This window comes from Pezoporus wallicus, unplaced genomic scaffold (assembly GCF_028554395.1).
Source record: "Pezoporus wallicus isolate ANWC-B61680 ecotype Strahan unplaced genomic scaffold, APGP_CSIRO_Pwel_v1 contig_12230, whole genome shotgun sequence".
In the NCBI taxonomy this organism is placed as follows: domain Eukaryota; kingdom Metazoa; phylum Chordata; class Aves; order Psittaciformes; family Psittacidae; genus Pezoporus; species Pezoporus wallicus.
Window position 1 is genome coordinate 38,440 of NW_026637082.1, and position 24,971 is coordinate 63,410.

The window sequence follows — 24,971 nt, forward strand, 5'->3', positions numbered from 1 at the left end:
AGCTGCTTTTTGAGAGGTAGAGCCAAAACATACGTGTACTGTATTAGTCACATTTTACTAATAATAAAATGTTGTATATGTTTAGAGAAGTTTCACCTAAGTATGAAATGGAAACTTTTCAGTCTGAAGAGTGCTGGAAACAAAAAATACTTTTTTAGTATTTTGTGTGTGTTGAGTTTTTCAGACAAATCATGACTAAAGGCTTCATTGAATGCCTTGACAATTTATTGAAAAATTGGTTTTGCAATAAATACTTGCTTTGAGTAAAGTTCTGTGTCAGTTCTATAGATAATTTAGCACTGTCCAGGTGTAGAGTTTTCATCTGAACTACAAGCTGCAATTTTCTGGGTTTCTAATGCATTTCTTCCTCCCCCATCTTTTCCTTATTATGTCTTTGGCAGTCAGTGCAAATGGGAGCCAGATGACCAGCCTGAAAATTTACAAAGTAGCCTTTGAGTCTTTAAAAGTATGTAGCAATAAAATCTATTGGGAATATATGCAGATTTACATTTCTCTTTCATTGTCAGACTTTTTTTTTCCCCCTATATATCAGTGTTGGCTAGAGTAATGTTGGGAATAAACAGTGAACCTATTTGGTTAAGTTTTCTAAGTGCTGCCTTGTTTAGAAACCAGATACCTGTAGTAAATCTGCAAATTGGAGAGTGGCTACAGCCATTTGCTCTCTAAACTTTTTTTCCAGTTTGAGTTACCACTTTCTGAACTCACTAGGACTTTATAAAAATGCTTTTAGTTTAGCTCATATGCAAATTAAGGATGTTATAGTTTGTACTTGGAGTTTGCTCTAGGATAATGAATTTGCTGTAGGTATATAACAAATATAAATGGAAGAGGCTTGATAATAATGGAATTGGACTATGAATCACCTTTGGTTGCTCTTCAGCTGGAACAACAGAAGTTTTGAAGTGGTTGGGTTAAGGTAGTTTCTGCTGCAGTACATGGGAACTTGCAGTGGGAAGGAAGTACTGTGTGTGATAGAGGGGGTGGGTTTGCTGAGGAAGCAACAAAAAAATTGCAGTGTCAATGCTACCTTACCACCACTCATGGTTTTATGCATGTTTTGGAAGTCATGACTGTAGTTCTGCTTTCTACTTGTCTCTTTCCAGCCACCACCCCACTGCCAAGTAAACAGGTTAAGATTTTGTCTGGCTCTGGGGCATCCACATTTTTCCAATGTTTGAATGTACTTAAAGGATAAATGTTCTAAGGGAAAAATATTCATCATTGAAGCTGAAAGCGTGATATAAACTATTCAATGTATTTGTTATATTCTTATGATGATTTATTTTCTAAGTTCCAAAATCTTACAATCCAGTCCATGGAATATTTTGGAAATAGCTTAGGTTTTGAAATACATATATGATATTTTTTTAAAAAGAGCAAAAATTGCTAGATAAATAAGGCCTTAAAAAATTAGGCAGTCTTCATGCAAGAAAATTCTTACTTGCTTTGATATATGAGAGGAGAAGAGGCTCTAATGTTGGAAGATTTTAGTAACAACTTCTGCAGAAGACAGTCAAAAGTCTGGGTTCATCAGGGACACAAGATTTCAGTGGTATGTTTACCACGAAATCACTGTGTCATGTGTGTACTCACTATTATCTAAGCATTCATAAGAAACTCATAAACACTTGCTTAGAAATGTGCTTGAAGAGGGATATGTTAAGCAATTACTTTGGCATGATGTCATCAAGGTTTACCTTACAGTATAGCTTTACTGTCACTTTAAACTGTCAGTGCCATATAAAGAAGTAGTCTTGTCCTGTATTTCATCTACTTGTCATCCATTGTGCCAGGAAGAAGAAAAAGTATCAACAAATAATTTAAGATAAAAATTGTTTTTATCTGAACATGTAACAGCTGCTCGTACCCAAGGCAGGGGAAGTACAAGTGCAAGCAGCTGCAAACAAGGAAGGGATAGTATTGCTTTTTTCAGCAGCAGTGCTGCTTTATTCTTGAAATAACCACAATATTCAAATAATCTGAAAGGAAAAAATGTGATTCATAGACATCAGCAATAGGGAAGCTGTCAGGAAGTATTCACTCTGACAAGCAGAAAGTACTTTCTAAGCACTAAGAGCTTCGAAGTTTGATATACCTATCTGTTGTTTGGACTGTAGTTACAAGGATCTATATACTTAGAAAGTGGTTTCTTTTCTGAAAGCTAAGCAAGCTGTATTAACTCATTGAGCTCCAGTTTTTGAAAAGAGCTATGATGAGGTGATTATGCTTTCTGATTTGTCAGATGTGTCTTTTTTTTACCTATGTTACTTCATTTTCACTTACTGACTTCCCTGCAAAATACTTTCACCTGAAATGTTAGGCATTTAAAATGGTTATTTTACTAATTGTGTTGAAATGGAATCCTGTCTTAAATTAGAATGCTACAAATTTCACCCCAATTTTGAAGGATATGAAATGTAGCTGAAGGTATAAATTAAGTGTAACACCTCTTCTAGTAGAGGGAATCCAAGTCAGTCTAACAAGGGACACTTGTTTTTTGGATTCTGCTTTCAGAGAAACTTAACTTTAGAGGATAAGGTTTGCCTACAGAGTAGGTATAATATTTGTTCCACAGTGTTACCGTCTATCAGGTTAGACAATGGAGAATAAAAAGCTTTTAGGAGAGAAAAAGAGGATGGATGGGGAGAAATAAGTTGGATGAGATACAGAGAGCAGAGGTAGGAAAGGTATGGGAGAGGAAGGCAGAAATTAAGGTAATTCTCCAACCTATGCATGTTGCTGATTTAAATCCAGCATCTGGGAAGGAATCTAATATTTAGTACTGCTTGCATGTCAAGGGCAGGTAAAGTAAAAAATCAAGCTGAAAATATCCTAAAAGCACTGAGGAATGATTTTGTTTTGCAGGCAGACAAGTGGGTTTTGTATGTTATTTGAACTGGCTGATGTCCAGGTCAGATTAATCTTGTCTTGAAGTGGCCTTGTATTCTGACCTGCTCAGAGCTTTAGTATGATTAATTCATTTCTATTCTCAACTTACTACCAGCACTACGAAAGGCAGATAAAAAGAGATAGCATTTTTTTTCTTAAAAGTTAATCATGCAGGTGCATACCACAAAGCTGCTATGAGCAGCTCTCATCCATCGTTTGTTACCAGAGAAAATTACACCCATTTAAGTGGGAGGGCAGTTTTCTTCATTTTCTGTGAGTTTTGGCAAAAAGAAGTTCTCATAGGTGCTAGCATGTTGGTTTCTTTTTTTTGTTTTGATTTTGGTTGTTTTTGGTTGGTTGTTTTTTTTTTACCATGTTGGTTCTTAGCATTTTGTACTTAATCCTTAGCAACTAAGTATAAAAATTGTAGGAAAGAGCATTTCTGTACTTCTTTTAGCATTACTTTAAAATGGTGTAATGTGTTTTATAATGGAACTGGGGGCTGGTTGCTGGTAATTCTTACTGTGAGGCACTTAAGTCTTGTTCCTGGTGAACCCCTGCAAAGTACTGAAGAACTGATTGACCTACAAAAAGCCAGATAACCAGAGGGGAAGTAGCCTTCCCTTTCTGGTTGGTTGGAAATTACTTCTCCAGCGTGTCTGCAGGAGTTAGGTGGAAGCAGGGACTGGCAGTGCTATATGAAGACTCATGATGATGTGATGGGAGGGCTAACACTAAGAAAAAGGGGGGGGGGGAAGAAGAAAAATGGGGAAAACCCCACCAAACAAAACTTAGCACTTATCTCTGGGGTGCATGAGTTAATAGGGATGTGAGGCAGCACTAGGGAGAGTGCTATAAGGTTGCTATCAAGATATTCCTTATGAAATAAAGCTGAGATTCTTTATTTTTTATTTTTTTTTTTAGTTTTAAATACTCAGGTTTGTTCTGTATTTAGGCAAAGAAAGTGTATGTTTGCAGCTGCTTACAGAACTTGGCTTTCATCTTGTGTCATAGTCTCTAAAGGACAATGTTGGCTGGTTCTGTAGTTTGGGGGCTTTGTTATTTTTTAAGTGTCCTTGAAAGAAAGTACTATGGATTATTGCTTAGTTTACTTATGCCTGATGAACACTAGGAATCACCTATGCAGAATGTTCAAAAGTTAATGTCTTCTCTTGGGTAGAAATATGTCAATGACAGAATGAGATAGGGAGAAATTAGGAAACCTTTTAAAAACTTTATGGGCATTTACAGACCTAAATACAATCCTGAATTTTCTTTTGCATGTGATCTTTTTTTTCCTTCATGTGAAAGGTAACGTTCAATATTCCTTAGCTTGTCCTTTTTATGAAGTGAGACTTTACAATGCTTACCAGCTGCTCTGGGTTTGAATAATCGTAATTGAAAAGATTTTTACAGTAAAAGGTGGCTATTGAACATGTATAAAATAATCTGCAAGCAGTGAAACAGATTTACTGTTAAAGAGAACAAAGGCATGAAGTCATGTTAAAACTGAACTCAGTGTTTATCTTTCTGTTTTCTTCTTTTTCAACCTAAAACAAGTAAGTATTCTGGATTGTTCTTTACATAATTTTATTTTTCTATAATGCAGGCCTTTTCTGCTTGACTGTTTTGTGGCCTGATTGATTTTTACATCCTAAAATTATTTCTCTGATGGTACAGCTGCATGTTTTGACTGCTGCATGTATATTGTGTACTGTGTGCATTGTGTGATATGTAACTTCTGTGTAAATCCTGCATCCCCTTCTGCTTTCTGTTGAGATCCTGATTCAGGGATGTAAAAATAGTTTTTAAGGCAGTTTAATGACTATGCATGTGCTGCATTCATTCTGGGAACAAAAAGCCAGAGTACCTAAAAGGGAGGAAGCAGTCTCCTGGTTTGTTCTTGAGCAATACACAGAAATTGGACTGAAGGTGATATTATGGAAGAGGCATTGTGTGTTATTAAGTAAAGTATATTCCAATTCAGCATCCTGGAGGGACGGAGGAGGGCTTGGAGTTAGTATTAAATGTAAAATAAATAATATCACCATGTCTTACAGAAAAAAATTGGAACGTTCCTGAAGATGACCAAAAAAGTACTGGAAATGAAACAGTTAGGCATAAATGCCTTCAATATTTTTATGAAAAGCTGCAACTATATCCAAGGCTCAGTGAATTAGATTAAGTTAAGGTCACAGTTAGGGCCACCAGCTGCAAAATAGACACAGCTGAAAAATGCCCTAGTGGTTGTATGAGCATCCTTCCATATGTTTCTGATTTATAATCAAGATTTTTTAAAGCTGAAGACATTACCTTTGTTCCTTGCATTTCTGGTAAAGAAACAGATTCCTTGAACCAGTCATCATGTTACAAATGAATTAAGCCCATTTTACAAATCATGCACAATAGTAAACAGAAATCAAACTACAGTTAACAAATCCAAATGGTAACTAGAAGAACGGTACTGTCGGCTATTTACCCAGACCTCTCTGTAGAATGTATGTCCTCTTGAACTTTGCCTATATGTCATCAGTTATATCCTGAATCAAAAGCCAACCTCCTTCAATTTATGAAAGTTTTTTAGAATTCCTTCCTGAATTGATATTATTTCTTCATCACAATGTTGTCATTTCTTGAGAGCCATTACTTTGTCTGCATGGACACTAGGGTTCGGGCACTAAGGCTTTATATGTTTTTTTTTTTACTACTGTGTGCCTGTCATTTGTTCCTTATGTTAGTCAAACATCTGCTTTACTCTCCATGTTTATGGATAATCTTCATATTTATCTTTTTTTCCTTGTGTTGTGCTTTACAATGGGTAAGGTTGATTTTCTTCCTCTGTAGATGATGAATTTGTGCAATAAATTAGGAGATTAAGGTATTTATTTTCCTTTAAAATTAATTAGGTTGTTAGAAATGTAATTTTTGGATAAAATTTTTTAAAACCTTTTATGATAAATATGTACATTTGTGGAGTTCTATAACTAGTTCCATAAATTCCAGTAGTGTATACACAGTTCGATTTATACATGAAAAGTTCATACTCCTGCAATAGTATTGGAAAATGATTGTGAAATCTCTTTCAGTGTATAGGTTTCATGTTAAAAAAACAGTATATTCCCCCTTGGTGTTTTTCAGGTAGGAAACTCCTGTGTTTATTGCTTGCAATGATCAAGCTGGGAATCAAAGAATGAAATTGATTCATATTGTTACAGTGGAATGTGAATATGTTAAAAGAAGTCAGGGAAAACTGAAATGTAAACCACCTGGTTTTCATAGAGGAGCTTCTTTCCTAATCCAAGTAACTTTTATTATCAGCACACTGAAGAAAATATCTCACAGATATATCTAGGCAATAAGCATTTATTTATAGTGAAGAGCAATACCAGCATGTTAACTTAGTCCAGGATAGTGAAAACATAGAACTGGGTGTGGAATTCAAAATGAAGGTTAGTGTTAGAATATCCGGTCTCCAGCAGTGGTCGTAAGCACATGCTTTGGGAAGGCTGAGAACAGGATAAACATGCGTGATTCTTGTCTCATCCCATGTCCCAATATTCTTTCATTCTCCAGCAGTTTTCAGCTCAGCACTTTTGTACCTACTGTGCTTTGTGTCTTTAACAACCTTTCTTCCAAGAAATGCCATTATTTTTCTTGTATCTCTAACACAGGCATAAGATTAGGAAGTGTTTTGTTCCCTGAGAACCCTAAAATCTTTATTAAATAATAGCATTGTATTTGCCACAGATGAGATGTGATAATACTAATGAATGAGAAGTGCAATACAATTCTATGTTCCATCTGAATGAGATTAATGTAGTAAGACAACTAAAAAGTTTTCAATTATCGGTTTGACCTAAACTTTGAGAAGTGAATGTAAGTGGTTTCTACAAAGTCAGTATCTTTAATTCTACTTTAAAACTAAAGCTACATTTTGCTTCAGAAATGTTTTTTTAAAAGCAGAAAGTTTGTGATTAACAGATACTTGTACAATATTTGAATAGTGCAAGTGGATAGCTTTTTAAAAGCTCAGCAAGCCTTTCAAAAAGCCTCTATTTAGATTTGCATTTTGTGCTCTATTCACTTTAAAATCTGAAGTAGTTGAAAATTTATAAAGGTTGGTTCCCTAATATGCAACATGTTTCTATTGTTAGAATTATAAAGTTATAGCTGTGTATATACTGTAAGTAACACTATTTAAATAAGGTAATGAACAAATACATATATTCCTCCTTCATGAAGCCAGAAGTACTTGATGCTGGTACTGCAGCACTGTAAATGTGTGGGGTAACCATAAAATGTTTCACCATGAATATTATATCTGTTCAGAAAGTAGATTAAAAAAGGGAAAGGAGAGAAAGAATCGATTTCTTGGGTTGACTGAAGGCCCACAACTTCATAATGGTATAGCAAATTTTGTATCCACTAATTTTTACACCAGTTGTTCTTAAAGACTGTATATATTCTTAAAGGTTATAACCATGGGCTTATGAGGAATTTCTTTCCATTAAAAGGAAGTGTCTACTGACACTTTCATTTTGTTAATACTATAGTTGTTGTATCAGAAACTAAAAAAAACCAAGATGGACTTCCAAAAATTACTGAAATTGCAAGAGTAACAACCAAACCTGTCTGAAAGGTTTTAGAAATACTAATACAAGTTTGCCCACATTTTTAGTTTTTGTACACTTAAAACATAATATAAAGTTGGTAGTATAATGTATGGTTCTACTTCTTGCAGTCACTTGTTTTTCTTGTTGAAAATTGTGATCCTTCCTCACGGCTAACAAAGATTTATCAGGAACAAAATACTGAACAATAAAGAATTTAAATAAAATGAAAGCAGTCAAGTGCCCTCTAGTATTACCTTACCCTATAGATATTTGGATCTATTCTAGGTGTAAGACATAACAAAAAACCCTGCATAGCTCGACTAGTATGTAGTACTTTTCTTCAGATTGCTTTGAGCAATTTTTGTTCTACTGTAAAGAATATAGCTAATGGGTATGAACTATAGAGAAGAATAGTCTAAATAGTTAAAAAAAACCCAACACTATTTGTATCAGTACTACATTGTGAACAATTATAATAAAAAGATTAAATCAGGCTTTAATTTGCCTTCTAAAATAATGGGAAAAAGCATAGGTAAAATGTAAATACTAGTGGTTCAGTTGTATTAATGCACATAATTTTCCTTGGATTCTAAGACCTTTGAGTGGTCATTTATAGCCTATATTACTAGTAAACTACAATCTCCTTTGATTTGAATGAGTTGTGATAGTTGTGGTAGTTGAGGTACAAGCTGAGAAGTACATGTTATAATACATGTTGGCAGGACACTGCAAACATAATATGAGGCACATTTGAAACTGTTGGTTTTTTTTTTCCCCTGTCAAATTAGAAATTGGAGGAAGAAATGTCTTTATTTCTGGAAGTTGTGGAGGAACCTTGTGGCAGTATCTCTGATCTCATCCTCTTATTTTCTCTAGTGTGTAGCTGAACAGATGTGTGCCTTATTTGCTTGTTGCTATTGAGCATGACATTGATTTGTATTTTAGTAATTTTGCAAGCTGGATCACTTGAGAACATAAAAGCTTTTTCAGGTCAATTTTCTTAAAGTTAGGCTGCTCACCATAAGGATGGGTCCATCATCAACCCAGGTTGTATATTAGGTTGCTGTCTAATGCAGAGGTGCTCTTTGCTCCTAGTATTATGTTTTTTACTTCATCAATAACAGGTTTTTACCTACACTAAAATCTTATCTCCACTTTATATATATCTTAAATATCCCAGACTATCCCACTGTTCTATAGTGGATATGAATACTCTACAACTAAGTAACAGTTTCTATATATACCCATTAATGATAATTACTTTACTGAAAGTATGGGTGAAAATAGTTATCTTCTGCTTCGTGCTCTTCTTCGGTTTCATGATCCTGTATTTCATGGTCTTCATCTGCTTCATGGTATTCTTCTCGTGTTAAAAATCGTCGGAACACTGTCATTCGTAGTTGAGTTGATTTGTTGGCATTAACATTTTGTTCACCATAATAAATGGTTCGAATGTGAGGAAAGCAAAAGAAAGCATATGTGCTGATTGGAATTGTAAGCTTATTTTGGTCCACCCGTATATAGGTTAATTGGTTGGTGTTCAGTGGATCAATAGATGGACACATCAAAGTAACGTTTATGACTGTAAGAGAGAGAAAAATATTAATTAAAATACAGAAAATGGTTCTGTTTAAGACCTATTGCAAAACTGAAACTTGTGCTTTGAAATTAAAGCAGAAAATATTTTTGTTGTGCACAGCACTAACATAAACTTTCCCTGTATTTTAAATTGATTTTGTAAATAATGATGATAAAAATTCTGGGGTTTGCAAAGTATGAAATTGTGGGCTAAAGAAAAAAATAGATATAACCACCACTACAATTTGTAATTATTATTTTATGTGAATGGAATATTTTCATAATTCCTTTTCTCTGTGTATTTTGATCAATTGCCTAAACAGCAATTTTTAAAAAGGTTTTAGCTTACAAAAAAACGGTACTAACTTTTTAGAAAAAAAAAATATTGAAAATTAGGGGTAAGGTGCAAAGACTAGAATCTTTTCTAATTTCACTGGTTTGGTTTCAACTAACAGAGCATGTGTTTTCACTCTCTCTTGAAGACGATGGGGTGGTGGTCTTCCACATTATCTGGTTAGTTCAGAACACTAATAGCTCAAGCTCACCTCTCTGCAAAGGACATCAGAGTACCTCTTGAACGGCATGCACATTTGGATGACTGCTGGATTCTACGCTTGGTTTGTATGTGACCTAAGTGAGAAGTTGTAAGATGGCAGGTCCTTGAAACCAATGACACAAACAAAAGACATGCCTCTGATAGTTTGGGGGGTTTTGTTTGTTTGTTTTTTTGTATAGGCTAAAAATTCCTAACTCTGGCTGAGAGGGAAAATATATCAAACTCTCCCCCCTCCCACAACCAATGCCAAAATCCACTATGATTTTTGCTTTTAAAGAATTGCAACCATCAACATACATTCAATGTCATTGTCTTCGATATACAAATGCTGCAAACTTCTTGGAATATAGAAAACTTGTTTCAATTTGTTATGTCCAAGATTAAGTTCTAGAAGGTTGGGTAGATTAAAAGTGTTGCGTGGAATGTTTTGCAGGTTATTGCGAGACATTCTTAGTGCAATGATTTTCGGAAGTCTGTTGAAATAGTTTTCTGGAACATAAGAAATTGAGTTGTTTTCAAGAGAGAGGTACATAAGTGATGATGGTAGATCAGGGGGCATAGTCTGCAATTTGTTGTTGCATAAGTTTAGCTGCATTAAATTTTTCATGTTTAAAAAGGGTTTTCCTTTGAGTACTGAGTCGTCAAGAAAGTTGTTGCAAAGGTCAAGCATGGTTATGTTAGGTAATCCTTCCAGTGCATTTCCAGATAGCCGAGAAATCTTATTGAAACCAAGGAGGAGTCTCTCTAGAGAGCTAGGGAGTGGGAATGGAAATTCTTCTAATTCATTATGTTGTAAATGAATTTGCAGTAAGTTTGGAAGTTTGGCAAAAACACCATGGTCTATCATATGAAATTTAATTTTGTTGTGACTGAGGTTAATTTCTCTTAGGAAGGTAACATTAGAGAATGGTCCTGCAGGCACAGCTTCAATATCGTTGCTTTGCAGATAAAGTTGTTGGACGTGACTAGGGATATTTGGTATCATCTTAAGTTTACGATGATCACAGTACATTGATAATGGAAAAGCTGGTGGACAAAAACATTCTCTGGCGCACTCAACTGGAAAAGGAAAGTGAGGAACTTCAGCTTGTGTACTTGGATTAAAATAAAATGGGTGTTGATCTGGCACCTCATCGTATTCATCCTCAAAATCATAGTCTTCATACTGACAAAAGACTGTAACAGCCCAGAGGAGGTGAATGATTGATAGCTGGCTCAGAATTCCCATGGTTAAATTTGTAGGTTTTATCCTGTTGATGAGAAGGAAAAATAAGTTTTAATGGTAAAGGAAATAACATGCAAGTTTTGGTTTTAAGAAGCATCAATACAGGAAAAGGGGAATGGCTTTAAGATGAGAGAGCGTAGATTTAGATCAGGTACCAGGAAGAAATTTTTCCCTGTGAGGGTGGAGAGGCACTGGCACAGGTTGCCCAGAGAAGCTGTGGCTATGCCATCCCTGGCAGTGTTCAAGGTCAGGTTGGACACAGGGGCTTGGAGCAAGCTGCTCTAGTGGAAGGTGTCCCCTGCCTGTGCCAGGGGGTTGGAACTGGGTGAGCTTTAAGGTCCCTTCCAACCCAAACCATTCCATGATGCCATGAAGTTTTTCCAGCTCCAACAGGGAGCCTAGCCTTTGTCTGCATGAGCCTTGAAAATACTCCATGGTGGGATTTCAGTACCTCTCTAAATAATCCAAGTTAGCATTGTACTACAGTCCTTGTGAAGAAATTTGCTATCCTTATAAGCATCCAAGCCATGGCTTGTCTTTTGTTTTTGTTCTTAAAGTTATTTTTGTTAAAAATGTATATCCTCATCTAAGGCAAGGTAAATGCAGGATTGCTTATATAAATAGAACAGTGAAATAGGTTTCATTGCCAATTGTCTAGGTAAAATAGGAATGTACATGGCATTGGTGGTTGCATGTTTTGTAGCATTTTTTGTTGTTTTTCTATTTTCTGCAAAGCATGGCTGATAGAGCACATTAATGATGATAATTTAATTTTTCTGTTCTTATAATTGAATGCAATTGAACCACTGTGTACTGCACATAATGTAAGATCTTCATTGATAAAAGTTTTCTTTAGTCTTACCATGCTTCTGTAATAGTATGTAATTTATAAATTGACTAATTTACCTTCAATTAGTTTTACCTGAATTTTATCTTCTGAGATGAAATACTGATATTGTGAAAGACAAATAATTTTGCCTGTCAAATTTCTGTTCTTCAAAGCCAAACAAACATTTTAGAACACATTATGCAGTCAGAGGAACCCTATTATTTGGCAGAATTAAGAGTTCTGAATCATGTCAGGCAGTTCAACTTTAACAGCAGAGGAGTCAAAATGTAACATTGCAGGTCAAAGCACATATATAAAGGAAAATTTTAAGAGACTTTACTCAGTATAGTATGAGAACCCTGAGGCAGAGGAAAGCAGATACGCTGTGTTTGGTTTTTATCTTTTTTGTAATAATGACATTCGTGTTTTTTATTTGGGGGCTCTTCTTTATCTTGATACTCTTTAGATCTGTTTACTGAACACAATAACAAAGGAGGTAAGACTTCTAAATGCTGATTTCTTATGCTTCATAGTGGTGATTGATGCCTAATGCATGGTGTATTCCACAAACTAAATGAGAGAATTCTAAGAAATAAAGTAGTAACAATATCATGAATTTAATCCATGCTTGTCAACTTCCTGTATTGCACAGAGCCAGTGTATGGCAATGACTGGGTGAAATAATTTGTGGTGTTGTCTAACTTGCCTTTCTGAATTTGTATCATTTGTATTTAATCTTCCTTTAATCAAGTTTCGTAACTGATTAAAATCTTAAAACCAGGTTTGAATGGAGTCAAGGTTTCCATCTCCCTACAGCATCCTCAGATACCTGAGCTAATCTAAGTAAACAGCCGAAATACATTTACACAGAGAACAGCTTTGCACTACAAGCACTATGTAAATGTGCTATGCTGATAAACTTTGCAGATGCTTTCTGGGTTGAGAAGCAGTCCTGTGCTTCCGGAGGAGACAATGTATATTGGGAGAACACCTTATTACCATATTTCTAACATTTAGTCAGACCTGGTGTGTAAAATCTGTCTCTACATCCTGTGACTTGATTCTGGCTCTTTAAACAGATCCTTACAAAATCTGTCCCCCATGCCTATTTCATGTTGTTTCCTTTTTTATTCCTGTTACTCCCTCTCAGTTTTAGTCTGGAGCTTTAGCTTCACCTTCTGGTTGTATTCTCTCAGCACTTCTACTAGGTGTCACAAAACTTCCAAAGATAATTTGGGTTCTCAATGCCACAGTAGTCCTTAGAAAGCAAGAGGAACAACTCTGTAAAGTTCTGCTCAGTTTAAGGACAAAGCTTACTTATGCCTTCATGCAATTGATCTACCTGCCATGTAGACGATATGAAGAGAGTTATCATTGCTTCATATGGAATAAGTACCAAAGTCTGTCCTGGTTTTATGAAGAGATGTTTGGGGGAATTTTGGGGTTGGTTGGCTGTTGGGTTTTTTTTTTGGTTTTTTGTTTGGTTTTTTTTTTTTTATATCTTGGTTGTAGTTGAGTGCATTTTTGGTAGAATAGTAACTGTCCTGCCAGGCTTGCAGGTCATGTCTCAAAGCACTGAGATACTAACACTTCTTCAGAAAGCAGTTCTAAGAACTTAACTAGCTTTAAAACAAAGATTCATATCAGGTGAATCTTGATCATGGAAGACACAAGTCAGGTGTGCACAGTGTGATAAACTGCACACTTACAAAGCTGAGATAAAATAGAAAACCTTAAAAACATGATTCTCTACATCTGTAATAAACTCAAAGCTTAGTAACTATATTTGTAAACAGTTCACTAACTGAAAGCTAAATATTATATAGCATGCATGAATCACTTTTAACTGCAGAAATAACAATCAGTTCATTTTATTCCTGCTTAGCAAGCAAACTTACTCTTTGGAAGTCTGCGAGGCTCAAGTTGTAGCAGGCAGCAAGTTACTGTGCTGGTGAAATCATCTGAGAAACAGCCTAACCCAGATGGAGGAGCAAAAGATGTCTCTAAGCCATCTTTTGTGGTAAGGAGCCTTGTGGAAAGGCAAAGCGAAATAATAGCCTTAGCCCCCTTCTGATTTGCCAGTAAAAAGTCTTGTGCCACATCATCAGTTTCTGTAGCTGCTGTGTCATAAGACTGTGAAGCTATTTATCCTTTTGTTAAAATCACTTTGAAATCATTTGCAAGATTCCTTCAGTGTTAGCAGTTCCAGTTAAAAATAAAAAAAAAAAAACTTTCACAAAATGTCACAGAGGTCATTAGTTCATAGTGCAGTTTCATTGAATTCACTTCTGATTCACTTACGCAAAGGTTTTGGAGGATTGAAGTTAAGAAACAGTAAAAAAATTAACCATATCAGGAGTGAGGGAAAGCACTCTATAGTGCTATGGAAAAGCTCTTTTTTTTCCCATCCATAATCCGTATTTCCCACTTCCTGCACACTAGCTGTGTTATACAGTGCTGTTGGTACAGTGGCTTACTTATCAGAGTTTTGAAGTTGTAGTTAAAGATCTCCAGTGAGTTTCCAACATGTGCTTGCTACATTGTATGGAAAGAGTGTTAATCTTCCTATGAAAAAGACAAGTATGATGTGAGATACAAACTGGTTTACTGAAGAAAAATTTTTTTTTATAGCCTTCAAGAGGAAGAAAAAAAGTCAGGTGCAGTGATCTGCTTTTGCTGCTCTGTGGTACTTAAATAACTATAACATATACAAAAAAATGAGAAAAAAGGACTTTTCTGTCAAAGTGAGACGCTGTCCTGGCATAACTGCATGTTTTATCAAAACCAGTTATGTTTCTGGTTTGATAAAATGATTACATTATATCAAAAGCTCTTCACAAGGAAGGTCCTGGTTTTCAAAAAGCCTAGATGTCTTAGAAGTACCATATTTGAGAAAATAATGCAATAGTAAGTTTTACTTTTTCTGCCTTTGAGTTTCCTGAAACTGATAATTTACTTGACCTTTACAAGTTTCTTCTGTAACACTGAGGACAGAAAAATTGTTTAAGAAGATAAATCTTCCAAGATTCTAACATTTGGGATATAAAGTGCCAGAAGTCATGACCAAAATAGTATTGAGGATTCAGCAATACTGGAACTAAAATAATGCAGTCGTGCATTTATTTGGAGAATAGAGAGTACAAGGGAGAGATTGAAACACTAAAATTACAACTACCTTATCCATGATTAACAGTAAAGAGTTGAATAGCTATATTGCATCACTAAACCTAAATAATACTAAAAAAAGTAATTGATTTTTTAAATAATTAGAATGCTATAACAATGATAAATCAAAAAAGCCCAGCCAGTTTGCTATGCCAGATAGTAAAATTTTATTTGCTGCTACAAAGCTTGGGGTTTTAAGCACAAGCAAAGAACATATTGCAAGTTTTTGGAAGCTTTGTCATATTAACAGTTCTAAACATGCAAAAAATTAGAACTATTTAAACATGAAAATTGGACCAAATTAGAATATTAATTCTATACCTGATATTTTTCTGTCATTTCTACTATTGATTGTGTCCTAAATTCTCTTGAGCTGTCAGGAGACTTAAAATCTCATGTAAAAATCCATGGTGACAGAGCAAGCGTCTGTCCTTTTGAGAAATTTCAGCAAAGGTCTTTATTTAAAGCATATTTAGCTGCAGAAGATGATGCAGATCTAGCCATGGGTATAATATGATTCAGTTTATGCAATAAAAAAGGAACTATCTTGGGTATAAGCAAGTCTATACTCTGTGATCTTGGTCAGGTTGTGTGGTTTGATCTTCTCTTAGTTTTCATTTGCAATCTGGGAGGAATTTCCTCACAAGAAGGATAATGAGAGGATTAAACTTAACATCACTCATCACTCATGTAAGAGTTCTTGTTTCAAAGGCGGTGACAAATACATTAAGCTTTCACTGTGTTTTGGTTTTCACTTTTAAAAGTTTTGTAAGGACTTATTTTTTTGTTCTTGAATTTGTGTAAACTTTTATCATTTGTGGTTGTGATACAAGGTAAGATGTGTATCGAGCTAGAAGTCAGGGTGGCTTGAAGTTGGTTTATTTTCTTAAGCCAAACTTGGAATGATCCTTTTTGTAAATGAAAATGTTTGAAATTTTATTTGCCCTCTTCATTAACTGCCTTGAACTTATGAGACCTGTTAGCTTTTTCGAGTTTGAAGGCTTAAGAAAGATTCCTGTTCTAATGTTTTGTGGTTTTAGGTTTGCTTAGCTGGTTGAGTACAGCCAACTTAAAAAAATTCTGAAATTTCCAAATTTTAGGCAAAATAGTAGGTAAGTAGAGAAGACAGCCAGTGGCCCTGAGGTGAATGGGACTGGCCCTGATATAAGAAGGAATAAATTGTACTGCTTGGCCTTTTTCTTATAGCCATCATTTAACTGTAAAAGATTCTTGAGTTTCTTTGTGTTACCCCTTCTCCCCCCAAACAAAATCCCCCAAACCAACAGACTTATAATGGTCCATATGGAGCCTAGAGAAAAGAAAGAAAAAAAAGTGCACATTGTTCATAGAAGACTAAAGAAAATCAAATGAAACTAAGCTGCGAAAGTTAGAACTGAGAACTGTTTTGAAAGCATGATCTCACTAGAATTAAAGCTCTTCAGCTAGTGTCTGGCCCTGCAATCAGACATCTGAAGGAAAACCTCAAGTTCAAAATTTGAAAATCTTCAGTTGACAACTTTGAAGGAATTCTGTAGTTTAGATATGAATTGGTGATGTTAGTTTGATACTCTTAAGTGATTGCATGGTAGAAAAGAGAATGCATAATCAAATAGAGTGAGGAAGTTAGAAAGTTGTAATTTGGTTCCCTATAAAGCCTGTGGGTTTCTGTACTAAGAATAGCCTTAGGCACAGATCATGTAGACTGGGCTGCATTTCAGATACATATTGTAGGCACAGAAAATCTTCTAGGTCTTAAGTGGCAGTCCACAAACATTGCAGTCTGTGTGAGTCTCACACATGATCTGCCAAGGCCCCACTGTGCCACAAACTAATCTGAAAATTCAATTACTTAAGCATAGAGCTCTCAGCAAATCAAGGTACTGAACTGCTTGATTTTGCAGAGCCTCCAGCCCAGCAAGAGCCCAGAGCACTCAGTTAATAATAGCTCTTATGGACTTCATGTTATTCTGGACTTCAGTGGAAAGTTAATTTTGGACTGTGTGAATATGCATTTTTAAAGGTTGAGGAAAAGGGGCCATCAGAATTGTATTAACAGTGCTGCAGAGCTGAGACCTAACCTGTTTAGACAAGGAAAGGAAGACAGACCTGTGCCATATGTGGCTTACTGTTGTCTCTGACCTGAACCTTGTTGTGTGGTCTCTACTTACTTCCCATTTAGTAGGTGTTGGTACAAGATCAAAACTCTGGGAACCCTAACCTTGTTCAGCCTGTTTGTATGTGTTTCTTTGTTTTGTTAGGAAGAAGAACATGTTGAGCAACTGAAAACAGTTGAGTTTACAAGAAGTATTTTTGAAAAATAATCCCCAGGATTTGATAGGCTGTAAATTTTGCATATAGTGATAAAATGGTACTTGGAACTAACTTTCTTCATTGACTATTAATTAAAAGTAGGTTGTGGTTACTGGTTGATTTTTATTAGTCTATTATTACTTGAATATACATGCTACAATCATGACTTTAAAGAGGAAATTAAAGGTGGGGTTTTTGTGTAGGTTTTATGTCTGTTTCAAGAATGTGCTTTTTAGGTGACAGTGCAGTCTTAAAAGAATAAAAAAAACCTCAAAAGTTGTCCTATGCTTTTACTAGAAAGCAGTATAAGCTATTGTGTATAAGTCCTGTGATGGGTTCATTGGTTGCTTATTATTGTTCTGAAATATAAACATGTCTTTTCCTCTCATTCATGATGTGGGATATGCCTCCTGTATCTCCTCCACTCAGGTGGATTTGCTGGTTGAATAACCTCCTCTCTCTCTCTGTTCTCTCTTCTTCCTAAGCATTCCTGTACTTATTGAAATAATTGCGTTTTTCTCACATTCTACATTCCCTGCATTTTTATTTTCCTGTGGTTTTAAACTGTTCACTTTTTGTGTTTAAAAAAACCCCACACCTTTGAAGTATATTATTTACTAGTTAACAAATGCAATTGCATTTGGTTTTCAAAGACCGATCCTGGTGTAGAAAAATGACTGAGAGCAAGAATTTAATGACCTTGTAACATGGGAATTAATATAATCCCATAGGCAATTGTCAAGTAGCTTCTACTAATAACCAGTGATACACTGAAATTTTAGAACCTTCACTAGAAGCATCTGTGCATCTAGAAGGAATACATTAAGAAACCCTGATCTCATCAGGTGTTTGGTTAAACATGTGCATTACCCTGTGCAATGAACAACTTGTATTGCCATTTGGTTTGCTTCAAAAGCAAAAGCTAAATATTAAACCTGCTGGCATGTTGAAATTTGTATTGTGGAGACTTTTTGAATGGAAGGGTGAGTGAGAGTTTTTTTGCTATGACAATATCAATTTAGAGCATAGGTAATTTACTTAGAAAAACTAATAGATGAGGAGGGCTGTAACTTTTTTCTGAATGTATTGCTGTGTTAGAAACATTAGAAGATTAATGCTATATTGGGAGGGGTTACTTTTTTTGATATATGGATTTTAGTTTCTGCAGTGGAGGCATTTAAATAATCCTCATCTTATAATATTTCTACTTCCACAGTAAAAAGTAATCATAAATAATCGATACTGGAATAATAAAATGAGTTTAAAATTCATGTAAGCTATAATATCTGTAGCAAAGAACTTGTGGTTACTCTAAAATATCATGGACTATTGTATGAAATTATAAATCTCTTCTGAGGAGAGAGTCACTGTTGTCACACTTATATTTGTAGTAATTGAATAGTTTATTAAATATACTTTGCTTTAGACTTTGTGTTTTTATACAGCCTACTTAGGTTGTTGCAATCTAGATGACTTTGAACTGTATTTTCTCCCATGTGGAGTTCTGGGATATTGCCTGCTTAATTGGTGATTGTATATCTGCGATTACAGCAGTACAAAATGGGAGTGTCTATTTTTACAACCACTGTTCAGTGGTGCAGGTATATTAATTTTCTTGAGGCAGCATGAGCAATTGGACCTCAAACTTTAACATGCCCTTCATTTTGCCTAGTTTGTGTTCTGTTTAAAATGATACAGGTGATCATATTATGACAGGTGTCTTGTTAATACAGAAAAGTAATAAACATTATAAATAGAATTAAAGAAGCGTACAGTGTTTTGTAGTGGAGGAAGGTGAGAAAAGTGATATAGCTGAACACAGAGTGCATAGATCCTTGAGCAGTACCAATATGAGTTTGTAAGTCCAGATGGAGTAGGACACTTTGTACTTGGCCCTATTGCTTTTGTAATAGTTTATTCAATGTTATTTGTTTGAGATAGTGTAAAATGACACTCATTTTGTGATTACCATTTAAAAAAAATGTTAGTGTATATTTCAGTTGTTTCGGAGCTTAAGCATGACCCTCCTCTCTTTAAAAAAACATCCACCAGCAAAATCTGAGGACTTACTATGTTAAGTTCTTAAAATGTGAAGTTGACTAGAGACTTGCTGCTCACTGGGATATCATTCTTAGCATCCAGTTAAACTAACTTCATTCCTAGAATCTATTCCAAATCAAGCACTTCCACTCACATATTTCAAACAGAACTGCTAACTGCAATGCCCTAAAGTGATCTATACTTAAAAGAGATAATGTCAGTTCTACCCTATCTTAATAATTTATCTTAATACCTTATTTGTTAGCTTATTTTCTCCATAGCTATGGACTTCATGCATTTTTGTTAAAAGAATTAGAAAATGTGCCTGCAACTTCAGATTGTTCTGTGTTTGTATCCAATCTGTGATTCATGTTTATAGCCAAAAAATAAGTGTTTTAATTTTATTTTTTTTCCCCCTTTAGGCACGTTTAGAGAAGGATAAGGAGAAGTTGTTTAAGTTATCTGCCAAAGAATTCCTGAATAATCATGGATAGGAAAGTTTTGCATTAGCAAAAATTTTCCCCTTGTACGTGATGGAAAATGCTTCCCACTTACTCTTTTGAGTGTGCTTGAGAATGGAAGTCCTTACTTGTTTTTGCAGTGACTATAGAATGTTTCTTTTCATGGTAGATGTATTTGAACATTTCTAGAGCAATAATTTACAACTGTCCTGCTTTGTGAAATAGAGGGTTTTCCCAAGCAGCCCTTCAGCTTTCTCCAATAGCCTGGAAACTGGAGGTCATCCTTAAAGTGGTTCTTAATTTTTATTATTCCTCTTTTTTACTCAAGAGTAAATCCTCTCATTTTAGCACAAGACCTTGAATGCTGGTGTCACAGCCAGCATTACATTTATGGCCTGCAGTACATTTCTTCTGAAGTCAGAATCTGTGACTTGGAAACTTTCATAGAAACAGCAAGTATTATTACACATAATTCATCTGTATTCTGGCATATTCTCTTATAAGGAAAGGTATAATCTCTGTACCTTTATTTCCTTCAGTTGCTCTCCATTTTTGTCTCAGTTTTGTTTGAATTTTCTTAAAGCTGTTTTGGGAGATACTTCATTTGATTTATGGCAAGTAATCAAATTGAAGTGCTTCTCTACTGTTTGAATAGTTTGTGAGTCACAGCTGCTTCCTGGCAGAGCTGAGACAGGGTTTCATGGTTATTTTATCTAGTTACTCTGTGGCAGAAGGTCTTCTGTTTCTGAGATTCTAGAAAGCCTTATGGCTGCTTCTGGTGAGGACTTGAGCATGGTTCAGACTCAAAACCTTCATAATAGCAGCTGTTTCATTAGGAGAGGGTGAGTTGGTCTAGGCATTAGTTACAAATCTTCCACGGTAAACTAGGAAATGTCCTTGTTGCCTTATATCAAGCTTGTGACACATGACTTTTGCCTTGTCCTAGCACTTTTTGAGAGTGGAGGTAATGTCTGCAACTATTTGTAGCCAGAATATCTGTAATGATTTCTTTTTAAAAAACTAATTATCTCAAAAAGGAAAAAAAAAAACAAAAACAAAAAAAACAACCACCACCAACAAAAAGCCAAGACCAAAACCACCCACAACCAACCAACATTAAAAACAAACAAAAACCAAAGCCTATCTCACTGGGTCTTAGTCAAGGGATGAGGGATGGCTTGAAACCAGTACTTGATTGAAGTCTAGCAGAATTGAGCCAATAGTGGTAGCTGTCTTTAAAAATGTTATTGCAAGACAGCTCTCCAAAACTCCTTTCTTCACACCTTTGTCAAACGCAGGGCTAATTGCTTAAACCTTTAAAGAAGTCTTTTATAAAAGCAGTCACAGAGATGACTGGTGTAATTGTTTAGAACTGCTAGATGCTAAGTTTACCCACTATGGAATATTGAGTGGATAGGTACTCTTTAGAAAGATAGAAAAGCTACTTCAGGAAGCAACTGCACATCTAATAGATGTGTTTTCCATGCTCACATTTTCTCCTCTTCTCAGGTTCCTGTGCATTCTAATTTTGGGATGCAACTGTTCAAGTGGGAAGCATGTGTTATCCTTTCTGTTCTAAGCGCAAGGCAAAAGAAGCAGAAGTATGCACAGGTGTTGCTAAGGCAAAGCATTCCTGAAACACGAGTAATGAAATATTACATATTTATGCTCCAGTGAAATGCACTCAAACAAAACATCTGAGATTTTCGGTTAGTATGATAAGAAACCTTTTTTTTTTTTAAATGTTCACTGTGCTTATGGATAATTGTAAAACAAAAAAAAAAAGAATCTATATAATGTCTTTATAAAGGTTTCTCTTCCATCAGGTGGATGGAAGCAGGAAGAAGACTGGGTTTAGATCTGACTTAAGTTTCTACTTTTCTGAAAGAAAAGATTTTAAATTTCAATCTGAATGCACTTTATTTAGCTTTGAACAGCAATATTTATTGTTCTAGGAAGACCTTTTTGTTAAGGTTTTGTTATTTTTTTTCCAATAAGAGCCAAAATACGAAGGGATTATAGTACCAATGTATAATTTTCTACAGATTTCACCTTAATTGTGATCTCAACGAGAAGAGATAGTGGGCTATTGACCTTGTACTTGCTTACTCTGTTCTGTGCTCTGAAAAGTTTATTGCTATAATGGTATTTTTTAGCTGTGATCCTGGCATGACAAATAAGGGATCTCTTATGTTGCTCAAGAAAGTACTTTATGGGGTCTGACAGCAGTAGTTGAAGTTTTGAAGTATATTTTCTTCTGCATAGCATCAGAACAAACTTTATCTTCCTATTCAGTGTGCCAAAATTACAAGCCACTGTATAGGAGCATAGCTTGTCCGGTAGAACTGTTAAATTCAATACCCGTTTTAGGTTAGGTATTTGAATGTTTACTTTAGCTTCTAAAAGTGCTCTGACTATTTTGTCTCAAACTTTATCACATTACCTGAAGATTCTGCTGGTTGTTATTATAGGACTGTACTATGCAGTTAGTGAAGGTGGGGACAAAGTATACCATTACAGTGACGTTTACTTGTGATATCTAGATTTCTGAAATTTACTTGACTTCCTTTTTCTGTGTTAGTCCTTTTTCTAAATGGAGTTAAATGAAAGTTCATCTTTGCCCTGTATTTGAGAAAATAAAACATATTGGAAGTAATTTACAGGAGGATAACATCTAAATGGAAATTGTATGTATTAGCTTAAAAAAAAAGAAAATGTTTTCCAAAAAGCAAAGTAGGCTTTCATGAAAATATTAATTTCTACATATTAAATGCTAACAGTTTCTTGAATAGGTAATAATTAGGTTGCAGTATTAAAACAGTATTGCTGCTGGAGAAATGAGTAGACAGTTGCTTTTATTACTCTTGCAGAATACTAGGTTATTATATCACTTCCTGATTCTGGGCATCTACTTGTCAGATTAATATAGAAACGGCTTCTAAATTTTCTTAATGTTAAAAAATTGGGGCCTATTACTGACCTGTAAGCTAAAATGCTAAGCTGTAAATTAAAACCACTCTGTTAATTGTAAGCAAGATGTTAGGTTGTAAATTGGGACCACTTTGTTGAGAGCAAGATGGGCCAGTGCGGCCTTGGGGTGTGTATAAAACAAGGGTAACCTCTGAAGATAAGAAAGGAGTAACCAAGACAGGCATGCTGGTTCTTCAAGCCAAGGAGCAAATCAGAACAAACTGAGCTAAAACACAGATACAATTATTAAGTAATTCACAAGAGTCTTTTGCACATGCGCAAGCACAGAGGACACAGTGAGGAAGACTATTGATGACCACCAGAAACCCCTCAAGACCACTTCTCAGCAAGAAAGGGCATGTGTAATTAAAATGCAAATATTGCAATTAGTTCCAAGAAATCTAGTGAATATGTAAAGCATTTCCTGGAAAAGTTGTAAATATGCTTAGTTCGTTGGACAGATGGATGCTGCTTGCAGACTTCAGGCGTGCTCATCTTTATGAAATGATTTACATGTGTGCCCTGTGCTGTAATAAGGAATGCCTCCTATCTAAAACCCCAAATGGAGTTTCTCTCACCATGTTTTGTGGTAACAGACCCATGAGTCATTCAGTCTGTTATTCCTTGTTTCATCTTGTACAATAGAAAGAAGATAGAAGAGGATATTGCTGATAGGAGAAGAATAGTACGGTGTCTGGGTGTTCTTATCGGTGGCCTAAATGAGATATAATTTTTGGTAAAATATCTTTTAGAACAGTAGGCCAGTTTTCTACAAATGAGAAACAAAGGACTTTAAGGTATTGTGTGAAGAGTTTTTCTTGAAGGAAAGTATTTTCATTGGTCTTTATACCTAAAAAGCACCTGGAAAAAACACAGGCAACTGCATACTTCTGTCAATGACCTGCTCCCTCTCTGTCCATAAAGAAATTTTACATCTTTGGCAAACCGTGAGCTAAGATATTTTTTCCATTCTTAAGAGACAATGTAATTCATTAACAGTTACTGGAGATGTAATTGTGATGTGAGCATATTAATTTCAGTGTTGCTCCCTGTGACTTTGATAGAGACCTGTGTATAAGCGATGGGTAGTTCATGCATAATGAATCTGGTGTATGAAACATACTGCATGAGATGAATAGATGGTCTCTATATATGCAGATAGTCTAATGCATCCAGGCTAGTTAAATTTACTGCTTATGGACAGGGAGCTTGTGGCAAGACTTAGCAGTGTGTGGAAATGTGTGGGATTCTCATGAAAACTACATCCACAGTGCTGCTGTTCCAGAAATCTCAGAGTCTTCAAATTTCTCCTGGACAAGAATTTGAGACAGAAAAAGTGTTTGTGCATAGAAAATCTTGGCTGTATGGTATTCCCACTGCAATCATAGCAACATAATGGTTAAATCCAGAATTGCATTGTTGAGTTGAGTAGAACTGTTAATATTTTATGTGAAAAACTGCAACAAGTCTGTTTGTTGGCAGCATATTCTGTTCAGCTAATTTTTTATTGGCTAACACAAGCTTTGAGAAGCATCCAAACATATTCCAAACTAATCAGTATTTAGATAATTATGAAAGCCTTTCTGTTTATTTTATTCTTAATATTATCTTCTATCTCAGGTGATTTACTGAGAATGCAGGGTAAATCTTTATCTTGGTAAATAATTTTAGACAGTGGTATGTGATACGTGGCATTTGGAATTAGAGTCAGATTTTCGTTTACTCCAGGGCTTTTCCATACGTTTCCTATTAGCAGCTTTGTTCTCAGACCTCTGGTCTCCCCAGAAAGGAGGCGGGGGGGAGCACAAACCCAAGAAACAGTCAGTCTTAAATTTTGTACATAGAAAAGGAGGAAAAAAAATTGGCTTCAGAACTTGATTTCATTAGTTTTAGTTTACCATTGCTTTTATTCTCATGCTGATGGTAAATTCTGATCAAAATAAAAAGGAAATATTAATGTTTCTCTAGTCTGTTGTTATGTAGCTTAGTTTTTCTGGGTAAATAGTGCAATATTTTGACCAGGAATCTGCTCTTCAGACTGTGAAATAGTGGGTGGTAATGTTTGGTGATATTCTTAGTCTTTCCATTTGCTAGTTGTTTTGCTCTTGCTAATCTGTCATTAAAAATAAAACACTTATGAAATATTTTTTTTTTGGAAATCAGAGCAACATGGGAAAATATCCAGAAGCTCTTGAGTTATAAAGAGAACAAATTGGCATAGTTCAAACATGGTAAGTTGGTCTTGTTCTTTATGGGTACTTTTCTTTAAGATACTTGAAGTTCTTTCAACACAATCCAGTGAATGACACTATTT

At 35.3% G+C, this 24,971-nt stretch overlaps 2 protein-coding genes across 5 annotated transcripts in view; one reads left to right on the top strand and one right to left on the bottom strand.

The window, feature by feature from the left end:
- Window positions 1–24,971, top strand: part of CENPP (centromere protein P) — a 140,038-nt gene that overhangs the window by 26,942 nt on the left and 88,125 nt on the right. The window lies entirely within an intron of this gene.
- OMD (osteomodulin) lies at window positions 8,552–13,728 on the bottom strand. Of its 2 annotated transcripts, XM_057403181.1 has the most exons (3): window positions 13,610–13,728; window positions 9,955–10,907; window positions 8,552–9,105 (listed from the first exon to the last, which is right to left on the bottom strand). In XM_057403181.1, the coding sequence occupies exons 2-3, from the start codon at window positions 10,883–10,885 to the stop codon at window positions 8,786–8,788; spliced, it is 1,251 nt and encodes a 416-aa protein (XP_057259164.1). In that variant the 5' UTR covers window positions 10,886–10,907; window positions 13,610–13,728; the 3' UTR covers window positions 8,552–8,785. The 2 variants fall into 2 exon arrangements, with proteins under 2 accessions (XP_057259164.1, XP_057259165.1); XM_057403182.1 differs by lacking the exon at window positions 13,610–13,728 and having other exon boundaries at window positions 9,955–10,925.

Excerpts from the sequence above, each read along its gene's own strand:
- OMD (XM_057403181.1), bottom strand. The coding sequence starts at position 10,885 with ATGGGAATTCTGAGCCAGCTATCAATCATTCACCTCCTCTGGGCTGTT. Across the intron at positions 9,106-9,954 it reads CGAAGACAATGACATTGAAT|TCATAAACGTTACTTTGATG; the intron begins GTATGTTGATGG and ends TCTCTCTTACAG.